At 36.2% G+C, this 21,246-nt stretch overlaps 1 protein-coding gene across 4 annotated transcripts; it reads right to left on the bottom strand.

Annotated features, from left to right (window-relative positions):
• Positions 1-17,958: 17,958 nt before the first annotated feature.
• On the bottom strand, positions 17,959-20,745 carry LOC106637797 (uncharacterized). 4 transcript variants are annotated; one of them, XM_089593233.1, is made up of 3 exons: positions 19,897-20,745; positions 19,607-19,809; positions 17,959-19,504 (listed from the first exon to the last, which is right to left on the bottom strand). In XM_089593233.1, the coding sequence occupies exons 1-3, from the start codon at positions 20,494-20,496 to the stop codon at positions 18,826-18,828; spliced, it is 1,482 nt and encodes a 493-aa protein (XP_089449359.1). In that variant the 5' UTR covers positions 20,497-20,745; the 3' UTR covers positions 17,959-18,825. The 4 variants fall into 4 exon arrangements, with proteins under 4 accessions (XP_089449359.1, XP_089449356.1, XP_089449357.1 ...); XM_089593230.1 differs by having other exon boundaries at positions 19,607-19,800; positions 19,897-20,583; XM_089593231.1 differs by having other exon boundaries at positions 19,607-19,803; positions 19,942-20,583.
• Between the last annotated feature and the right edge of the window lie 501 nt (positions 20,746-21,246).

Raw genomic sequence — 21,246 nt, 5'->3', positions numbered from 1 at the left:
GGGATATTTTTAATAAGTGATAAACACCGTATTTCTTTATGAATGCACAAAAACATTTTAATATAAACTTAAAAATTTCCGTACAACAATATGAAAAATTATAGACTATTATACATTTCATATAAGTTCAGTGTGTACTTTTTTTTTAAATATTTTTTTCTCAACGAAATCGGAAAATTTTTCCGTCTCGGAGATGTATAGAACTATAATTGCAATTCATCTATTTGTTATGAGTATATTAATTTATCATTTTTATGCAGTACAACAGTCTCAAAGCTATACGAGAAAAATAGATATTCGGTATTTGTAATATAGTGTTGTATTACAAACATTAAATACATTTATAACATTGTTCAATCTTGTTGTCTTTCATGTGTACTGATAGTAACAGGAGATCATTGAAAATGTATTTTTTTCTTGTTTTTTGTTCATACAAGTAGTAGGTATTAGTTGAGATTTTTTTTTTTTTTTTATATCAGCGTGTGAATAAAAAAAAAATTTTTTATATACTTATAATCTAAACCGCCGTGTAATCTGCTTTTGTATCTCAGAATCATTAATTTTTTTAATGCGATAAAGATTATTATTTGCCAGTCGTAGTTGCGAAGCGGGATTTTCGGTAAATAATGATAATCGTTTGAATTTTCGTACGTTTGTCGATTTATTGAGTTCAAAAATATATTATATATTCTTTATTGCTTTATAATATTTTTTAGGGTCTTGTATATGAATATATTATATATAGATAAAGCACATACATAACACTTCTGGAACAAATTTTTTACAGTACACATCCTCGGAAAATACCTAATCGATAGTTATTTTAGGTAACACATCGTGACATTAGGACATCGTGTGATCGCGATTACACAGTTCGATAATACGTAGAGTTGGAAGGTAAATAATAAAATGTATTTCTCAACCATTTAGAAAATTATTGAAAATTATTCCAGTTTTCGTTTGGCATGTGTGGACGAGCCTCGCAATTTTTCATTCGAACAAAGCTTTTTTTTTCTCGCATTTTTAACTTAATTTTTGGTACTCGGTTATAGATACGTATCGGTGACGCAAATGTATAGATTAAGATTCAACATACATCGATGTAACACATACATTAGGCCAAAACTCCTCATCGATTTTTATTTTTCATTTTTAAAAGTGTTTGTTAGTACTTTTTCAAGTCTCGGGGTTTTCCAATTGTACATTTGATTTAATGACAAAATGTTCATTTCATAGTTATTAATTATCAAGCACAATTGAACTGAAAAGAGTTTTTGTAGTCAATAGCATATAATCGACCTAACGCCGATCGCAAACCAGATTTTTTTTTTCAATATCCTCGACAAGGTGAAATTCGTTTTACAGTAAGAAGTAGAAGAACGAGAGAAATCGTGCTCTGATACGCTTTGGTTTTTACGGTCAGCAGTATAAGTAATTAAAATACACGTTTGTTTGCCACGTAACAAGAACTTTTTTTTTCCCCCCCAAGTGAGTGCAATTTATTAAGGTTGTTATCAAATGTCGCGCCAAGCTTTTCGAATCTCGAATGTACTTTTTACAGACTTCCATCTGCTCTCGATAACAATCTAGCACTTTCGCATGTATACATCGTATTTTTTGATATGCAATTGTTTGTGTGCTAATTTTTTTTTTTTTTTTTTATTTCTGCGCCTTTTGCATGTGTATCAATCGTGTCAACGTCGTTATTGTCACCGCCTCCATAATATACGTTTAGTTATACGCAGTTTTATTATTATTATTCTTTTTATCACGAATCCTTTTACAGCTCAAACATAACAGTATCAGATATAATGATATTTTTCCTTTTTCTCTCTGACAACGTACGCAGAATTCGGTGTGGACATTAATTTCCCTTTATTCCCTCTCTGCTAGTCTGATAATACGATAATAATAATTTTTTTTTTTTTAAATAACAGTTTTATGAATGTAATATTAAATTTTTTAGTACAACTCAAACTGATATTTAATTAAAGTGACTTTCTATTTGGATCAGTGTAGTAGAGAGTCTCGTCAACTAAAATGAGAGAAAAAGTGCTGGGTGTACTTTTGAAAAAAGAGACACACAATATTGCTAATAATAATAGAGATGAAATAAAATTTGTTTGCAATTTTTCATCAACCAATTATCAACTATTGGAATGAAGACGACCAGGGATTATTTCCCCTTACATCAGCCGCGAGTCTGCAATCAGGTAGCAGCGCATTTTAGACATATTCGACGTTGATCAGTTTTTAAATCAATCTATATGCTCTCGTTGAGTGTTTATTGTATATTATTGTAATGTTTACATTCTAAAAACATCAATTATCGAACGTTCATATCTCACGTGACATCGATAAAAAAAAGTATATATTATGTTGCTCCCTTCCCAAAAAGATGAAGGATAAATAGTAGACGACATCGAGTTATCAGCAAAGATACTTTTATCTATTACGAATTTATCTAGAATACAGTTATGGGGTCATTTTTTAGGCTTTCTCCATCTCCTCATTTTTTAAACTCCTATTTTCATTGCTCTGTAACAGTTAAAAAAAAAAGTTTTTCTTAAATAAAAAAATGGTGAAATAAGTGCAGTGAACATTTTAGTTCAATACTTGCTAAAATGTATGTAAAATTCAAAAGGCAATCTTAAGTTAATCTTGGAACCATACCTCCTTTTACGTAAAACTTAACTCATTTTTTTGCTAATATTTTTCCATGTCTTATTTCGTGCAACGATACAGGACATTCATAGAATAACGTTATTTTTTTTTTTTTTTTTTCTTAAAGAGTAACTTGGAAAATTGTTTTTTTTTTGGGGTCCTTTTTGTAGAACAATTTTTTGTATGAAAATTTTGTACTAAGCGCTACGAAAAAACATCGCAGAAAAGTTACATATGTACGTATATATTGAAAAATTCGTAAAATGCCACACATATTCAGTCCGACATGATAATCAAAGAATTTTTTCTTGTACGCGTTAAACACGAAGGTAAGCGCGTAGCGCATGTTTTGTCATTTCTTCTCAGATACTTATTGTTTTTCATTTTTTAATATTTTTTTTCAACTTGAGTACACTGATTTGCTGTAAACGCCGAAAATATTGATGCGTCGACGAATGAAGTTATCTCTGTTTTTTGTTGTTTTTTGTTGTTGTTGTTGTTGTTGTTTTTTTTTTTTTTTTTTTTTTTAATTACTTTCGATCGATGACGAGGTCGCGGAGACAACTCCTACGCGCTTCAATGATGGCATTATATTTATCCTACCTATATTGTAAATATTGGAAAATTGAATAAGTTTTTCAAAATGACAAGTAACGCGTTAATTGTGTAAAAAATTTGTATCATATGGTAGTTTTGCGATCGCGTTTTTGAAAAGTTATCTTGGCCCTTTTTACTCAAGTTTTATTTTTCGCATCCTCAACTGCGTTATACTCATTGCGGTCAATTTAATTCGTATGACTAGTTTCGATTACCAGACAGTTATCAATAAAAAATATATATTTCACATGATTATAGGAGTAGTATTTTTGTTGTAATTTTTTTTCTTTTCTACGATTTAGATGATACACACCAGCCCTTTCTCAGATGGAAATTGAAAATATTTTGTTCCACGACAACAGAAGCAAAGCGATCGTGAGCCAAACTTACGTTATCGAAGGTCAATTCTATGTGTACCAACGCGAACCTTGAAGGTATATGACGACTAGTCATGTCACTTATACATTGTAAGTAGGTGTTGAGAATAGTTTATGTATAGAGAATTGCACAAATGCTTCTGAATGGGTGTTCACGTGCACGAGTGGTGTATTTTATGCGGGCCATGTGAGCTAAAGTATTTTGTATTGCTTACTCCCTTGAGTCATTTGCGGCGTAGGTGTAGTTTGTTAAAAAAACTTATCGAGTCGCTAAACAATCGTCAAGCACGAGAAAAATGATCGTTTTAGCAAAAAATTTAGAAAAAGTTTTTCATATAAAATAGTTTGTATTTAATCCTAACGTATATACCTTTTTAATTTTTAAAGCTTTGTCGATTGTGTTACGTATGATAATATATAAATGGATACAATTTCGTACTTGGAGTGTATTATTTTTAATCGCGTAGTTTTTTTTTTCCAACTCATATTTTTCTACCTGTGCAACAGCTAATTTATCTAATTTAACAACATCAATCAAAAGTATAAACTGTTGTAATACTACGTGTCATATTTAACGGTTGTGTTTTATCGTTTAAATATATATGTAAGTAGCTCTAAAAAAATACACATTTAATTCGTGAATAGTCTCGTAGAAAATCTAAAACCTCCAAGTGTCCTCCATCATATTGTTTAACGCTACGATTATATATTTTTTCCATCGATCTAACAATTGTACGTCCACTCACGAATACTTTAACTTTATACTAGCTGATAAATTATTCTTTTTATATTAGTATCGCGTCTTTTTATACATTATTCGTTTATATTTGATGGCGTAAGTGTTTATTTCTGGACTACGTGAAGTATCTGATATATTTGAGCGACAAGTATCGTTCGAGTATTAAAATTCGTGAAAAAGTAGTCACCTTCGCTTATCGCATCTTTCCTATCTTTCCTGCCGTTTTCCATCTCGAATTTTCTCAACATTTGATGCGCAATTTAATCAGGTATCGAATTATAATTTTCACCGTCTCTTCTATACCATATTGTTATTTAAACACATCATTTCTTAGCAGCTATCATTTATACAGTAATAATACTGTGAGTGTTTTTATTTACATTACCTTTGTAATTATTGTAACACTCTTTACCTTTGGCACGTAAATTCTTTCGGTACGTCAATTTAAATTGTAAAATAATCCGACGTATAATCATACAGGTTTCTAATATTCGTCGCAGAATTTTGAAAAAAATATTTAAATCGACCCTGGAAATACGTATACTACGTAATTAAGAATTCCCTTTCTTGTCTCTTCAATAAATACTTCATTTCAGTACAGTCAAGTATGATATGCCTAAATTAGATCTAACAACAAATTTTAAAAATTCTATTATACTCCTGTACTTAATTTATGTGTAACATTATTTTAGAATACAAAATTGATCATCTATACATGGAAAGATCGCGAATGCCATGTATTATTTACGAATGTCGTTTTCTTAAAAAAATTTTACACTTTGCGTTTATAATAAATATATATATATATATACATTTATATGATGTCAATAAGATATACAACGGTATTTATATTAACATGACTTTTTAATTTTCTGTCTTATGTATATTAGCACGAGTTATTAGAGCCGTTTGCTTTTTGATTATAGTCTAACGAGTAGGATGATTAATTATTCATTTTTATTTTTATATTTAAAAATACTTGCGCTTGCTCCAGACGTACGTGTTACCGATACATCATTGAATTCCATACACCACGTACATACTATTCCAAATTAGCGTAAAATCTTAACTGACATAGTACTGCAACATATTGGGGTCCCATCGCGAATTCCATTTCTCAGTGACACTCGATTCCATTTTGTCGGCCTTTGAGCTGAGCGTATGTACTCGAATTTTCGGCCTTTCGCATCGACTATCTCGTCACCTTTTTTTCCCCCCATCTTTCTCAAGTCCATCCACGCGCACGGGGTGACGTCGGGCGAGACAACATTAACAGTGTTGTGAAGAATTCTATGCGATAATGGTGATGATAAAACCTTTTTTTTTTTTTTTTTTTTTTTTTTTTTTTTTTTTTTTCCGAACTTAATGTACGCCGTGCAAGCTCGCGAACGAAAGAATTTCAAAGCCAACGTCAAAAGCAGCCCAACTTGTTAAACGTCTGTAACTTAAGAGTTTGTAAATTAAAGACGATTAAATATGGTGTTACATTTAATTAAACTTTTGAAAATTGTTTTAAAGTAATTTTTACGTGTATCGCTACAAAGAAATTATAACAGAACTACCAGTTTAACAGAAATGGTCAAAAAAAAACACCAATTCAAAAATTAGAGTGAAAAACACCTAAGTTTGATGAGAGGCCTCGTTATGAATGGACGAAATGATTAAACCGAACAAAACCTACTTTTGCAATTAGAGTAAAACGAAATGATAGTGGAAATAAAAAAAAAAAATAAAAAAATTGTCAATAGATCGTCATTATTTCTTTCTATCAGTGGATAGTTTCCGTCAATAAGTCGATTTTTCAACCACAAAAGTCACGGCTCGCAAATAGCCGAGCTTCGCGGAATTTTATTCCATTCTTTCTTTCTTTCTTTCTCCATCTCTTTCGTCCTCGTTAAAAAACTGTCTAGCTGTCGTGCATCGCGTTCCTCGGAATTTAATGCCATCATGAATTTTTTTCCTCTCTTTCTCTTTGCTCGTTCATTCACCGAGCAACTCTCGGACGATCTTTTAATTATTATTATGAAAAAAACCAGAAGAGTTAGCGAAATAACGTATAACAGAGAAAAAAAAAGTTTGCCGCATTACTTTGGCGCAAACGTGTACGGAGTTGATGAATTTGTTGACGACACATATAACTAAAGAGAAGTAGTGTTGGTAATCTTGTGGAATGTAAGCCATAAAAATGTACAGAAATATAAAATATACGTAAAAAATGTAAGCACATTGTTTTGATTATTATTTTAATAATTTTAAAAGAACTATAAAAAATTATTGTAAATTCAAAAACTACCCAAGTATGCGCAATTTATTAAAAAAAAAAAAAAAGGAAAAATGGCATGCATTTGAAACAAACGAGAAACGTCGATCATAATAATATGCTGCAGAGCTCGAAGAACATGCGGCTTGATGATGGTGATGTCTCCGACGTGATTCCTCTCGTGCATCTCCTTGTCGATGAGAAAGATGAAAAAATTCATTTCCAAATAAAAAGAAACATGATACTGGGGTGTGGGTTAAAGTTCAGCTCGATGGACAAACATTTTCCTTCCAGCGAGACGAGCTTTTTTTTTTTTCAAGTGCCAGCCCGCGTGACACCGTGCGTGTGTTGAAATAATGAATGTATTTGTATTCACTTGTTTTTTTATTCAATAGCTTTTTTATTGTTTTAATTATAAAGAAGTAACAAAGAATAATAATTTTCATGATATTATCGTACTCTCTTTTGTTTTGTTTTTTTCTTTCTTTTTTTTTTCTCTCTCTCTCTCGATCTCTATATATACTATTTATATTTATATATAATCATTCACATATTAAATATTGTGGCAAATACCTATATGTTACGTACTACTATCCATATACATCACGTGGTAAATCGTTTCTTTTATTTAAAAATGTTTTTTTTTTCTTTTTATTTTATTTTTTTTTAATTGTAATTTGTTTTATACGACGAGTCTTTGACGCACGTCTCTTTCACTCGCTCGCTTTCTCACTGTTTTCATTTATTTTTTTTTTCCTTTTTTTTTTGTAGAGAACGTCGTCAGCGTCGACGCGCTATTCAAAGTAGGTAATAACCATAGCGGAAGAGCTCGAGCTTTTTACCATTAAAAAAAAAAAAGAAAAAAAAAAGAGGAGCTGCGCCTCCTTCTTTCATCTGATTTTTCCATTTTCTTTTTTACACTTCATTTTCACAGTCCAGAGCAGAAGTGGAGAAAAGAAGGCTGCGCGAATACTGAATTGTTCTCGAGCGCTTTTTCCCGACGCTGACGGTGCTCTGCGTCTTCAGCCATGTATACTTTTTTTTTTCTCTCTTAGCCTTTCTCACGCGCCAACCCACACACTGAGCCATCGGTTAATATATTCATAAATTGTTCGTGTTACCGTGTGTATTTTTCTTTTTTCTTTTGTTTCTATGTTTTCTGAAATACTTGCATTTTGGAAAAAAAATCATATCCACGTGTAAGTAACACCAACGAATCAAGAGCGAGTTTTTTTTTCCTCTTTTGCATTAAGCATCCATCGCACACATCTGTACTTAAATTTTTTTTTCTCTCTCGAGCTGCGACCACTCGGATGCCATTTTGGAGTCCCGTAAGAAAATAGATGGACTGAATCGGTTCATCTCCTCCTCCGTCTTTTTCTCGTATTCAACCTACGTTGTTCCAATTTGTACTATTTAAGCGTTTCACTCGTCACCCTACGCGGAACGAGTTTTTTTTTTTTTTTTTTTGTTTATATATACTTCATTTTTCACTCTCTCCCATAAAAAAATTAAGCTTTACAATTCTTCTGTAATTACATGCTTGCTCAATCGATCCACAAAACATTTTTATACATCCCTTAGAACATGCCAACACGAGAACTCAGCGTGTAAATTATTAATTTTTCCTCGTCGTTCTTCATTTTGTCCCTTTTTCTTTCGGTACTCGTCGCCGACAGGACATTTTCATACCATAAAATCATGAGTTCACACTGTACAAAAGTCGTCTTTGCGCCGAGTGGTCGCACACTTGCACCGACAAACAGCTCTTTCAAGTTCGCGTGTACGTATTTTGTGAGTTTGTGTGTGTGTGTGATTTACGTGTAAAATGTATTTATTTGCAAGAAAGATCGCGTGCGTCTCTCTCGCCTCTTTATTTTACGTTTTTGATAATCCTTTACAGTATTTCATTACTATGGCTGTATTATTTGTTTCGCCTTGGCTTTTATTTCTTATTTTTTTTTTCCTTTTTTGTATTTTTTTATTTATTTACTTACTTTTTTTTTCTTTTTTTTTTTTTTTTTCTAAACGTGTGAGGAACGACAACATTCACGAAAGAATCTCTAACGCGGAAGGAGGATACTTGGCCCTAGGCTACGAAATTCCAACAACTAATTGGGCGCCGCCAATTGAGAGAAGAAAAACTAGTATGTGTACTAATACCAGGCGCCCTGCTCTCTCGACCTTGACCGACGACTTCCTGGATCGCTAGGTAATTTTTTTTATTTAATTATTTTTTTTTTTTTCAACTAGTACATGCCTTGTACTTTGTTCATTTTTAGAAAAAAAGCTCGATTTCAGTGGCCGCGTTGGTTCGAATTGTACAAAAATCTTGGCGCAGGTGTATCAAAAAGAGCGCTGATCCGAGTCGATCGTCACTCTGGCGTTTTTTGCAAGTTCGTCGATCCAGGAAGCGGCTGCCAGTGCCACCCCCGCTGTCTTTTTTTGTCCGATCTTTGTCTTATCGATGGTATATATCTTTTTTTTCGGAACAGATGAATTTTCGCTTGTAAATTAAAAAAAGAAGAAAAAAAAAAAAAACAGCGCGAGCAGGTGGCGTGGCATCGTTCGGATGAGCCTTTGACGTTTTAATTATTAATTATACCTTTTTCGTCAATTTATTTCACTTCAGTTTATACTTTGGCGTGTGATTTTATTTTCTTTCTTTTTTTTTTTTTCATTGATAATTCCTTTTTTTTTTCAGTTAAAAATTGTATCGCTTACAGTTGTGTTTTCTCTTACGTATTTTTTTTTTCCAACTCGTTTTGCACACGACGATTATTTTTAAAGGTTAAAGTTACAAAAAAGAAACGTGATTCTTCCTCTTTTTTTTGTTTTTTTCTCCAACATCGTCTCGTGCTGGGCTGGACACTTTTGTAAATATACTCGGTAAATATCACCGTTTCTTTTCTACCTGAATAGCCAGTGTGTTTAACATCTTTTTTTTTTGCACTAGGCGATGTGTGTGGTTGTGTTGTAATGTCTTTAAATATCATAGCAGCAATTTTCCTCAACAAATTTGAATGGATGTGAATTTTTCTCAGATATTTTCTTGATCACTTTTTTCAATTCTTTATTTACTTCAATATCTTTAGTGTTATTATCACACTCGCTAATAATATAACTTCCGTGTGTGTTGTTGTTTTTTTATTTTTTTTTTATTTTTATTTTATTCCATAATAATGTATTTCCCATTAAATGTGTCCATTTTTTCTCGATATAAAAATACAAAAAATAATTTACAAAATTATATAAGTATGTTGTAACATACTTGTGTTGTATGTAGTTTTATCCTTTTTAATCCTTAACTCTTTGTATGTATTACATTTAATATTATGTATGTATATATATATATATATGCATTAATGTTACAGAAACGGTCAGAGCCTATGTGATCCGCTCGATAAAATTTTCATGTATATTAATTATTTTATTCATTAATTTACTTTTTTTTCAAGAAACATTTCGCGCTCCCGGGCGGTGCGCGCGCGCTTTTCAGCCGCACCTTCCGCCAATATATATATTTATACATATAAATCATATATTTATATTCATATTGTTATATATAAAGCGGAAAGCGCTCGCGCTATTTAACGACGCCTTTTGCTAATACAATGAGCCTAGTATACATAGATAACAATTATAGCTCTCTTTCTCTCTCTCATCTTGCCAGATTCATGCGAGATCGAAAAAAATGGTACAATACACACATATACACGTCGTATACACGTAAATATAAATAGAAAATTTAAAAAAATGTTTTTTTCAAACCTGAAAGTATTTTTTCTTTTTTTTAGTCGGAGCACGTACTAAAAATTCAAGTTAGGAAATTCAGTTTTTTGTCAATGAAATGGTCAAGCGAGCTGTAGCAAACCGGATCGACTAGACTTGTGTAAAAAAAAAATTAATGTTTTTATTTTTGGTTTTTCTGCGTTAGTATTATTCATATAAAAAAGATACAAAGTATAGCGGTCACGGTACAAAATTGCTTTACTACGTAATACGCTGAAAAAACAAGATGCAATATTTTTGGCATTTGTGTGTATTTATATATATTATATATCTGTTCACGAGTCTCCGGTCCGCACAAGGTCGCCTGCAAAATATAATTATCGTACGCGCGTGAATATTCATATTTATTTGTATACTACCGTGTTTACATCGAATAATAAACACAGGATGCGTCACGTGCTACATGTGCACGCGATAATTTTTATTGCACCTTCATACGTGTTTCGCACACACGTGTACTGTGAAATTTAATTCACGCACCACGTACATGGACGTTCCTCCGCTTGTTGGTATTTTTTTCGGTTCATCCGAATTTATCGCTTTTGATCAATGCAACTTGTTGGTGTGTGTACGTAATATATTATGTGCTTTGGTTTTCTCTTGCTTCTTTTATTAAATCGTACAAACTTGATCTGCTCTGGTTTTTCTTTTTTTTTTTTTTCTCAACTTTTACGTTTTTTGTATTGTGATATTCAGCTGTTTGTTTACTGTTACGATTTCGCTTTCTCTTGGATCAGTCGTGTGTTTTTGTCTGTGAGAGAGAGATAAGAAAATTCAAAAAAGCGTAAAAGACGTACAGGTTCGTGTTTATTGTTTGTATGTGTATGCATGCGAACATAATCAATCAAAGGAATAAATCGGTAATAAAACTCAGTAATAAAATCAACTCTATATTATATTAACAAAAATATATATATATCATATATACGTATCATATATATGTATATATGCGTGTAGTTGACGCTCTTGCGTGCGTATAAAAGTACAAAGGTGCTCATCCTCCCGCACTTTTATGACACATGCGACGACGATCTCTTTTTTTTTTTCTTATACAAGTTAATCTGTATAATAATAATAATTATGTATTCTTTTATATATATATATATATTTTTTATATATAATCTTCAAGTATCATACAAAACAACAATAACAAACTATGAAAAAATCTTATGAGACTAACGCTGATCTCGGTATACACGATGTAATAATAAATATTCATCATTATATTTATATGTTTTATGTATATATGTATAAGAACAACACTGTAGTAGTGTACAATAGTATTCGTAATTTTATATATATATATATTTATAACAAAAGTAATAATCATAATGATAATAGGTAACGTTACGATCAGAATATAACTTGATTCGCAATATATCATATATCATGTAAATACATGTATATATTAATCATACATTTTGTTTAATTTATTTATTTATTTTTTTTAATTACTCATAATATCTCGTCAAATACAAAAATAAAGGAACAAACATCACGATTACAAAAAATCAGAGGATAAAACGTGTATGTAGTAAAAATAAAAACAAACGTGGTATACACATAGAGCAGTAATGATAAAATTATTAAGTGCTAGTAGTAACGGTGTAGCAAATGTAATGTATTAAAAAATTGGTAGTAGTAAAGGTGAAAAAAAAGTATTCCTTAAAAAACTAAAATATGACAGTATAATAATAATAATGATTATATATCATAATGGTAGTGCGTGGCTCTCGCGCCGATGTCTGACTAAGAGAATCGGGAAGATTCTTTCTTTTTTTTTTTTTTTTCTTTTTTTTTCACTGCTCTTTCGTATTCGTAACATCATATCGTATTAACATCGTCGCGTTTTATCAATAACGAAACATGATGATAAAAAACCAAGTGGTTACACAAAGAAACAAACGAGGAAAAGTCCTGCTCGGTACATATGTAAAAAAGTAAAAAGGTCATAATGAGCGCAAAAAAATCGAGAAACGAAAAAAAATTAAAATGATATTTTTCTCTTTTGGTAAAACAACGTAACATCGTGTATGAAATGTAAAATAAAAACAAAAGACGTTACACAGCAATCGATGTTTGTAGACGTGTATAATGTTTTTTTTTTACAGGTATAAAAAAAAATTGCTCAATTGTTTTTGTTTTCTTCGCTCTCGCACCAAACTAAATGTACACCTGTTTATTAATAATTATTTGGGCATGTGTAAGTGTTTGTTTTCGCGTATGTAATACAAATACGAGAATCATTCATCGACTCATCAATCAATAAGTTGACTTTGCTGGAAGATTTACGGAATCAAAGTGTGGTTTTTATAAAGGGAGTTTTGTTATTAATTTTTTTTTTTTTTTTTTTTCCTATTCATACGTTTACGGTAATTTAACTTGATAAAAGCCCAGTTGAGGGGGAAACTTTTACGCACATGTATGTGTATCAGTTAATTTGTTTTTTTTTCCATCTCGTATAAATATATACGTTTAATGCGATTCCGAGGTAGATGCACGTTATATATATATATATATATATATGTGTGTGTGCGTTCGCTCGATGAAACGACACAGCTCGGAGGTGCAGATGAGGTGGGACAGTGTCGCGTTTTGGGCACCAACTGTTCTTACTCAGTGGGTACTTATCAACACCCGGAAGCGTTTTTCTTTTTTTTTTTTTTTTTTTTTTTTTTTTCATCCCTTTTGCGTTTCGACTACGTTATATATGTGTGCAAGGGATTACGTTTTCCACGTCACCCTTTTTGCCTCGTATTTATATGTCTCTAAACTTATATTATAGACACGTAAATATTCATAAGTCGCGAGGAGAGAGTAGCTTCGTTTTTCTTTCTCTGCATTATGTATACAATACGTTACATGTATCTATATATGTATTTATAAACATACGTTTGTGAATCTATATTCGTATATGTATATATCATGTATTTATGTTGTATGGTTTACATTTACAGCAAGTAGTTAAAGTATTGAAAAATATATGCATATGTGTCCATTAGGTTTTACTCATACAAATCTAATTATCAACCTTTTTTGTATTTTTGTGTTTTCTATTTATCTTCTTCGCAATCCCATCGCGGCTCACTTACTTTTTATCATTAAAGTAATCTTATTTTGTAGGTTTAGTTTCTTCGTAATATTTACTTGTTTGTTTTTTGTTTGTATAAATTTCTACTCTTTTATTCTCATCCCCAGTGTTACTGTTTGTGTATATACGCGCACTTTACTCTGATGCTGTGTGGTGTAAAATAATTGTGTTGCATGTATGTATGAAATTTTTGAATTAACTTTGGAAATAATGTGTATGTTATCTTTCATAACCAAATAAAAAATCGTGTGTGGGCGTGTACTCTTCGTTCGCGCTAGTAATTAATAATACGACGAACACACTCGCAGTTTTTAAGGTCTCGTTTGCTCAATTATGTCACTAGAACTTTTTTATTTATTTATACTTTATCATTAGATTTACGTGTGTAATTAGCACTGCGCGTTTCTATTTTTGTTCCATTAAAATTGAGTTGATTTTTTGTTTGCTTAGTCATAAACAGTTTCTTACGTAGACAATATCGATCGCTATCAGTTATTAGACACTTGATATTTGGAATAAAAACATATTTATCGGTGTCGTTTTTTTTCCGTACCTACATCAGCACGAATGTGTTTTCATTAGACATGGGTTAATGTTTTCACGGGCAAGAAAGTAGTTTATTTTTTTAATAATAATAATTATGTTGTATTTGAGTGCATGCAGTATTTTTTTGTTGTTTTTTTTTTTTCGTTTTAATTTTGTAAGTTCACATTTTTTCTTCACCACGTTCATTTTCAATATTATTTATAAACGGATACACGTCTATTAGTTAATATTTGGGGCATGAAAAATCTATTTTTTAACTTGTTTATCGACGTTTGCCTTCCAACGGCATTTTATTATAATACTATAGGTTCTCTGGTTTGCCTCCTATAGTTTTTTTTTTGTCAGAAACACTAACGACCACACGTTTTATTTCATAACAATTATTACAATTATCATTAATTCATTTTCGTATCGATTACATCTAAGTTTTTCATTAGCACCTCGATTAATGTACGCAAGGTGTTCGGTTCCTCTATATTATTTCGTACAATGACCTTTTAACTTTTCCCCAAAGTCGCGTCATCTTTCCCCAATTTTTCCCTGTGTACTATACTTTTGATTTTCGTTTGCGTGCACTACGTTATGAAATAAAACCGCGACTCTTGACACATGAAAATAGAGAAAAAAATATTGCTTGCCGAAGTCTAATAATTTTGCACGGACAAATTTTTATTTTTGTTTCAATTCGAAATACTCTGGGAAAAGTTTTGAGAAAAAAACTGGGGACTAAATTTGGATCGCTTGTCGAGTAGGAAGAAAAAATCCGATCAGGTAAGATACAGTAACGGCTGGCTTTTTTTTTTTTAAAGATCGATGGGCTGCCCTCAACGCCGGCTACACTGCACATTTAATGGGTCAACACGCCGACGAATCTGGCTTCCCCGGCCCCACGCGTCCGATGGTATTTTAAGAGCGAGAGAGAGATAGAAGGCGCGTCGTGCTCCGCCGTGTCCCCGCCCCAATCGTTATAGCCGGACTTTTCGGATGTCTCTCCCCTTCGCTCTGTCTATTCGCGTGTCTCAGCACCGTCCGCCATCTTAATGCTTTTTTTTTTTTTTTTTTTTTTTTTCAATCCAATTTTATTTTATTTCAATCCTTGCTTCTTTTCGTTAATTTACTGTTTAGCGTCTTTTGTCCTTCGTTATTAATATATTAGCAGGTACTAGCATAGCTACCACAGCCGTACGTGTCGTTAATTTTTTTTTTCCTCCTTTTTTTTGGGTTCTACGGGTGGAATTTGTTATTCGATTACGTATGGTAGTTTTCGAGGGTATACCGATTCACTCGTTCGTGTCACACCAAGTCATCCCGGTTGTTGCTGTATTACGGTTCGCTGGGAAACGCAAAAATTGACCTCGGTCTTGATATTTTTAATTTTTTCCATCCAAGCTTTTCAAAATATTTTTTTTCTCCTCTATCGTACAACTTTTCAAAGCGCATTTCAAACTCGTGTGAAACAACGTTTTTTTATTTTTCAAAATTATATAGATTTTTATTGATACATTTATTTTAAATATATATCTCAATACATCACGCACGACTAGTTTTAAAACTTTTTTTTCTTTTCTTGTATTTATATATTTATATTATACACATATTACCCCCCCCCCCCCCGGTTGCCCCTGTTTCCATAACGTATAAAAAAATGGTCTTAAAAAATATATAAAAAGTATAAAAAATAGAATATCGTTCTTACAATTAAATACAAAAAGAAGTACTTTTACAACCGTATTACTTTTATCTTCCATATTTTTTTTTTTTTCTTTCGTTTTTTGTTGTTTTGTTTTTTTTAAATCATTTTTTAAAATACAAATCATATACAAATATTGCACTTATTATCATACACATTGTAATTCATGTATATATGTATTATTACGAATATTATCTAGAAAAAGCAAGAAAGAGCGTCGACTTGCTCCCTCGCTCTTTCTTGCTCTGTCCCTCGAAAAAAAAAAGAAAGAAAAAATTTCCGTTTTTAATTTTTGTACGGAGGAAAAAAAAAATTGTCAAAGTGCCTCATCGGCGTCAGCAGCGACAGGAAGCGTTTAAGCTATTGACTACTACACACGATTATACAATACACGTGATACAAATATTACACTTGAATAATGTAACTCCTCGAAATCAACTTTGACTACGTTTCCCAGTGAACGTATTTCATACCCACAACTCCTGTCGGTTAACACATCCACCCACACACACCCACACGTAAGCGCGTATTGATGGATTTTCGCAAAAAAGAATCGAGCGAGTGTCGCGCCGGCGCGACGCGCCTGTCCTTGAAACAGCGCCAGAGACTGTCCTCTCCTCGCCACACACACACACACTCACACACATATGCGATCGCGTAATAGCCGATTATCTAACGCGCGCGTCTGCGAAGGTGAAACATACACGCGCGCACACGTATAAGTACACACTCATACTCGGATGTGAGCGTAAATTTATCGAAAGCCCGAACAATATTGAGGCAAACAGGTGTTGTTACGGCGAGTTTGTACGATTGTAATGGATGGTTGTACGCTAACAAAAATCGGGCATCGTTGGGGGGGGGGGGGGAAATAAAAGTCAAAACCCGGAGTAGGTATTAGCTACGACGTGAGTTTAGGTTTTTTTTTTTTTTCGTCCACGTCGCAGTGGTATTATATGCAAAAGCGACAGATGACCAAAAGGCCACTACGCGAATATAACACGTCTCCCGGGCTCGCGTCCAAAATTATTCGGCCGGCTTTTAGCGCCTCGGAATCCCTACGTCTTTTTTTTCTTTTTACGCTCACACGTCCGTTCATATAGGCGTACCATACACTTGACTCTCGATTTCGTTTTTGCACGGTATAAGTATAAGGTATGTAGCCGTTCGCTCTTTCATCCCTTGCTCCGCTCCGCGCACCTCTACTGTACACGTTGTTGTGTCCTTGTACACGTATAAAAATAAAGTGCTGAGATTATTGTTACACGTTATCAATGACCATATGAACGACAAGTTTTGGCGGTTTTGCGACACGACGCGCGGACAGTGCAGGTTCATTACATTGTGTACCAGACGATTGCCACCTATTGATACAAAGATATACCGATGCCCCACGCGCCGATTCGCTCAATTTACACGCAAGTATAGGCTTCTATATAACGCGAGTTGCACAAGTCCCCGGCTATAAGTTCTCCCGTTTCTCTACTTCTTCCCCCTATTCTTTTTTTTTTTTTTTTTTTTTTGGTGAAAAAATAGAATAATTGCGTTATACAGCACACGTTTGTATCAATCGCACGTACGTATATTCTCGATCTCGATTACACAGGTATGTATGTATAATATTAGGTGTACCTTATACTTTACTGACCCCCGCGTATATTCACTCCACACCTCAATAGAGACTCTGGTGCGAAGTACTCGTAAGTTGCGTGTAACATCATCAACCGGTACACGTTTTTTTTTTTTTTTTTTTTTTTTTTTACTCCCCATCGGACCGCCTGCTGTGGTAAAATATATAAGGTAATAGTAGTAGTAGGTAGTACATGTCTATACATAAGTATACATGGTAGTCTTGCACCCGCCGAGTGTTAAAGCACACAGTAACAACTGTGTAACCTCTATAAATTATTATACGTGCAGTATCGTCCAAACGCTCTGCGCTCTTGACGATACTTACTTTGCTCTCTCTCTTTATGATATTTTATAAATGTATCGTGTATTTGTGTGCATGTGTGTTTGTTGTTGTTGTTTTTTTTTCTTTTTTTTTCGTTTCTCTCGCGCATTTGTTGGTTTGCTTATCGAATATTTTTTCCTCTCGTACAGTTTCTTCGTTCGATCGTGCGCTTACTTTACACTCTGCTCGTCCCAGATCATGTACACGGAACAACAGATACCCCTATAACGCGATCGTCTCCCCTGGTTTTATTTATTTATAATTTTTTTTTTTGCTATAGGCCGTTCTCGCTCGCGACAAACCTTAGAGTGCCATTTGGCCCTTTTTTCCCAAAAAAAAAATCGTGGCTATCCACTGAAGTGGAAACCTGTCGCGTACACCATATTATACAAGCACAACTTTCGGCGCACTCGGACCAATGGGGTCCTCGAACAATGACTGTCCTTTATGATAGCAAAGAGGAAATAGAAAAAAACAAAGATTTTAGCTACGAGGAACTATCCGAAACGCCGATCCAAAGGAACTTAAAACGATTCCTGAAGATCCACTGGTCCAACTACGCCGATGTTGTTGGGGGGAAAAAAAATCGGTATCGTTTCTGCTTTGTTCTTCCTTCGCATTGGCTATGTATACGCACAGATTACACTCCAGCCCGTCACAGCTGTACAATATGACATTACACACCGATATTGCGAGGTGGTTGGGAGGGCGGATAGGGGATGGGTGAAAGCAACAACGATAACAATATATAATAACAGCCGTCATCAGTGGTACAAAAGTAAGAAAAGAAAACAAGTGTGATGAGGGCGCGGTTGCGGGTCACCCTGGCACTCCACTGCCGAGTCCCGAGAACGACCGGCAGTCTCGAGGCGTGTCCCCGACGATGCACAGCAGCCGTCCACGTTCTCCCCGCTATGATGATGATGATGATGATGATGATGCGGTTGTTGTCTTTAATTTACACACACATTACACACGCTTAATGCACGCTTACACAGGGAAGTGCTGAGATTTCAGGGTTGGAGGGGCATAGGGAGGGATGGATGAGAGACACCTCGACCAGCACTCGCGGCGACGGCCAATCAAGCGACTGTCGAGCGCAAGCCACCGGTGTATTAATTGGCGACGAGGAGGTGCTGGTAGTTGCTGGCCGGGTAGGGCGTGACCGAGCCCAATCCAAAGTTGTTGAGGCCATCGACGAGGTTGGCCTTGTCGGCGGCGCTTTGCTGCTGCTGCTGCTGCTGCGTCGGGCCCCCCACCGAGGCCCCCGAGCTCCCGACCACGGCCGAGCTGCCCGAGCCGATGGGGCCGAGATTGTTGGAGGGACTTTGGGGCGAGCCGGCGTTGCCGACGCCACCGTAGAATTGGTGGCCGATCGTGCCCGGGTCGAAGTAGGACGAGGGGAACTTGGCCCCGGCGTAGAGGTCGGTGGCCGTGGGGGCCAGATAGCCATTGTGCGAGCTCGCCGAGTCGAAGATGTTGCGCAAGGGGAACTGCGGGTGGTAGGGGGCGGACGGCGGGGGCGCCTGGTGGAAAAAGTAGGCACCGGGATCGGCGGCCACCGCGGCAGCGTGCTGGTTGTGGCCGTTGACGAGGCCACCGCCGGGGGACAGGCTGCGGCTGTTGGGCGAGCTCTGGGAGACGGGCAGTCCACCCGGGGTCGGGGGTCCCTGGACTCCGGGCTGCGGCTGGGGCTGCTGGTGGTGTTGCTGCTGCTGCTGGTGGTGATGGTGGTGGATCTGCTGCTGCATCGCCCGCTGCTTTATGTAGTTTGAGAACTCGGTGGGGGACATCCTGAAACGGCAAAGAGACGACCGAGGTGATCATCAAATCAAAGATCCGATCAAAGCACCGGTGCACTGGGACGTGTGTATATCATGAGGTTGGAGAATGTACCTGTTGACGCGCTTGCTGCTGGACTTGAGCTTGGTGCTGCCAAACTTGGTCTGGGCAAAGGTGGCCGTGGTAAAGGTGAGCGGGGCCGTGCTCCTGGGTATGAAGGCCGGCACGGGACTAGGCGAGCCCTTGAACGAGCTGGCGAGTGGCGTGGGCGAGGGAGCGGACGACGAGCCGGACACGTGGCCGTTCTGCTGTGGCTGCTGGGACTGCTGTTGGGGCTGCTGTTGGGCTTGCTGGACTTGTGGTGGTGGTGGTTGCTGCTGGGAGTGTTGGGGCTGCTGTTGGGCCTGGGACTGCTGGCCGCAGCCGTTGCTGATGATGCTGCTGCTGCTGCTGCTGCTGCTGCTGCTGCTGTTGCTGCTACTGTTGCCGAGAGCCATGGGGCCCTGGTGGTTGGAGAAGGGCGAGATGGACTTGGGACTGAGGCTGAGACCGCTCAGCGAGCTACCCACGGCCTCGATCGGCCGGAAGCACTGGGCCTCGGGGTTGAAGGTCTTGGTGACCTCGCGGTCCGCCGAGGACTCGTCGTGCGGGTCCGTGTTCTCCGAGTAGAGTATCTTGATCTGGCTGGTCTCGCCGATGCGGTAGCTGACCTCGCCCGGGTCGACCCAGACGGCCAACTCGGCCGGGAGGTTCTCGAGGATGTCCTGGATGGGGACGCCGCTCTCCTTGGCTGCGCGCTCGAGGACCGGGTCCACGGGGTCCCCGGTTTTGAGGCATCGGAAGGCCGAGCCCTTGAACGGCTTCTCCGGGTACCAGTGGCCCTGAAACTTGTCCTTGAGGGCCTTTTCGAGCTCCTCGCCGAATATGTTGACCCGCCGCCTCGGCAGCTTGTTGTACAGGTACGATATTATAAAGTTGAGGGCCACCTGCACCTCCATGTGCATCTTTGGCTTGGAGAAGAGAATTTTCGGGCTGGTACTCGGGCAGTTAGCCTTGGCAACTTGCAAAGAGTAATAATGATGATGTTGTTGTTGTTGTTGTTGTTGTTGTTGTTGTTGTTGTCGTTGCCAATGGCCTCGGCGCTGGGGGCCGTCGTGAGATCTGCGCCCGATTTTGACGTCACCGCTGCCGCTGCTTTTAGCTTTCAAAGTCTCGTCGCAGTTGGCAACGTCAGCTCGAGCAATGGCCAAAGTCGAACCTGAAACAAAAACATCAAGAATCATGATTATTATTATTATTATTATTATTATTATTATTATTATTATCATCCCTCCTGCATCTGTATATGTGTAGCTTTTACAGATACTCGATAGCGTACAAAACTGCCGATAGTCCCACCGGCTGTCTCACGGGAGGAGGGACGCGTAATTCACAAAATACGTGTAGTGGATCCAACGCTTGCAAAAGACAAATAATAATAATAATAGTAATACATCTCAAGCTCCTTCGTGAGATTTCCAATGAAATACCGATGCTTTTGCGTATACATTTCTACAATGTTATTTCTCGTTTGATACAACCCTTTTTTTTTGCCAAGCGACGATGTGGCTGTGTAAATATTAAACAAGTATCCGACCAAGAGTGTAAAATATTATGAGCGCCTTGTACAAAGATTGTAGGTAAAATTAAGCGCTCGGAAGGGGGTACAAGAGAAAATGTTGTACGTCCATGAAGTCGCATCAGCCGAAATTATC

Source organism: Copidosoma floridanum, unplaced genomic scaffold (assembly GCF_036245765.1).
Source record: "Copidosoma floridanum isolate Cflo_tuat_1 unplaced genomic scaffold, Cflo_Japanese_pri ptg000019l, whole genome shotgun sequence".
Classification (NCBI taxonomy): Eukaryota; Metazoa; Arthropoda; class Insecta; order Hymenoptera; family Encyrtidae; genus Copidosoma; species Copidosoma floridanum.
The sequence above is the reverse complement of the archived record's forward strand: the minus strand, read 5'-3'. Positions and strand labels throughout refer to the sequence as shown.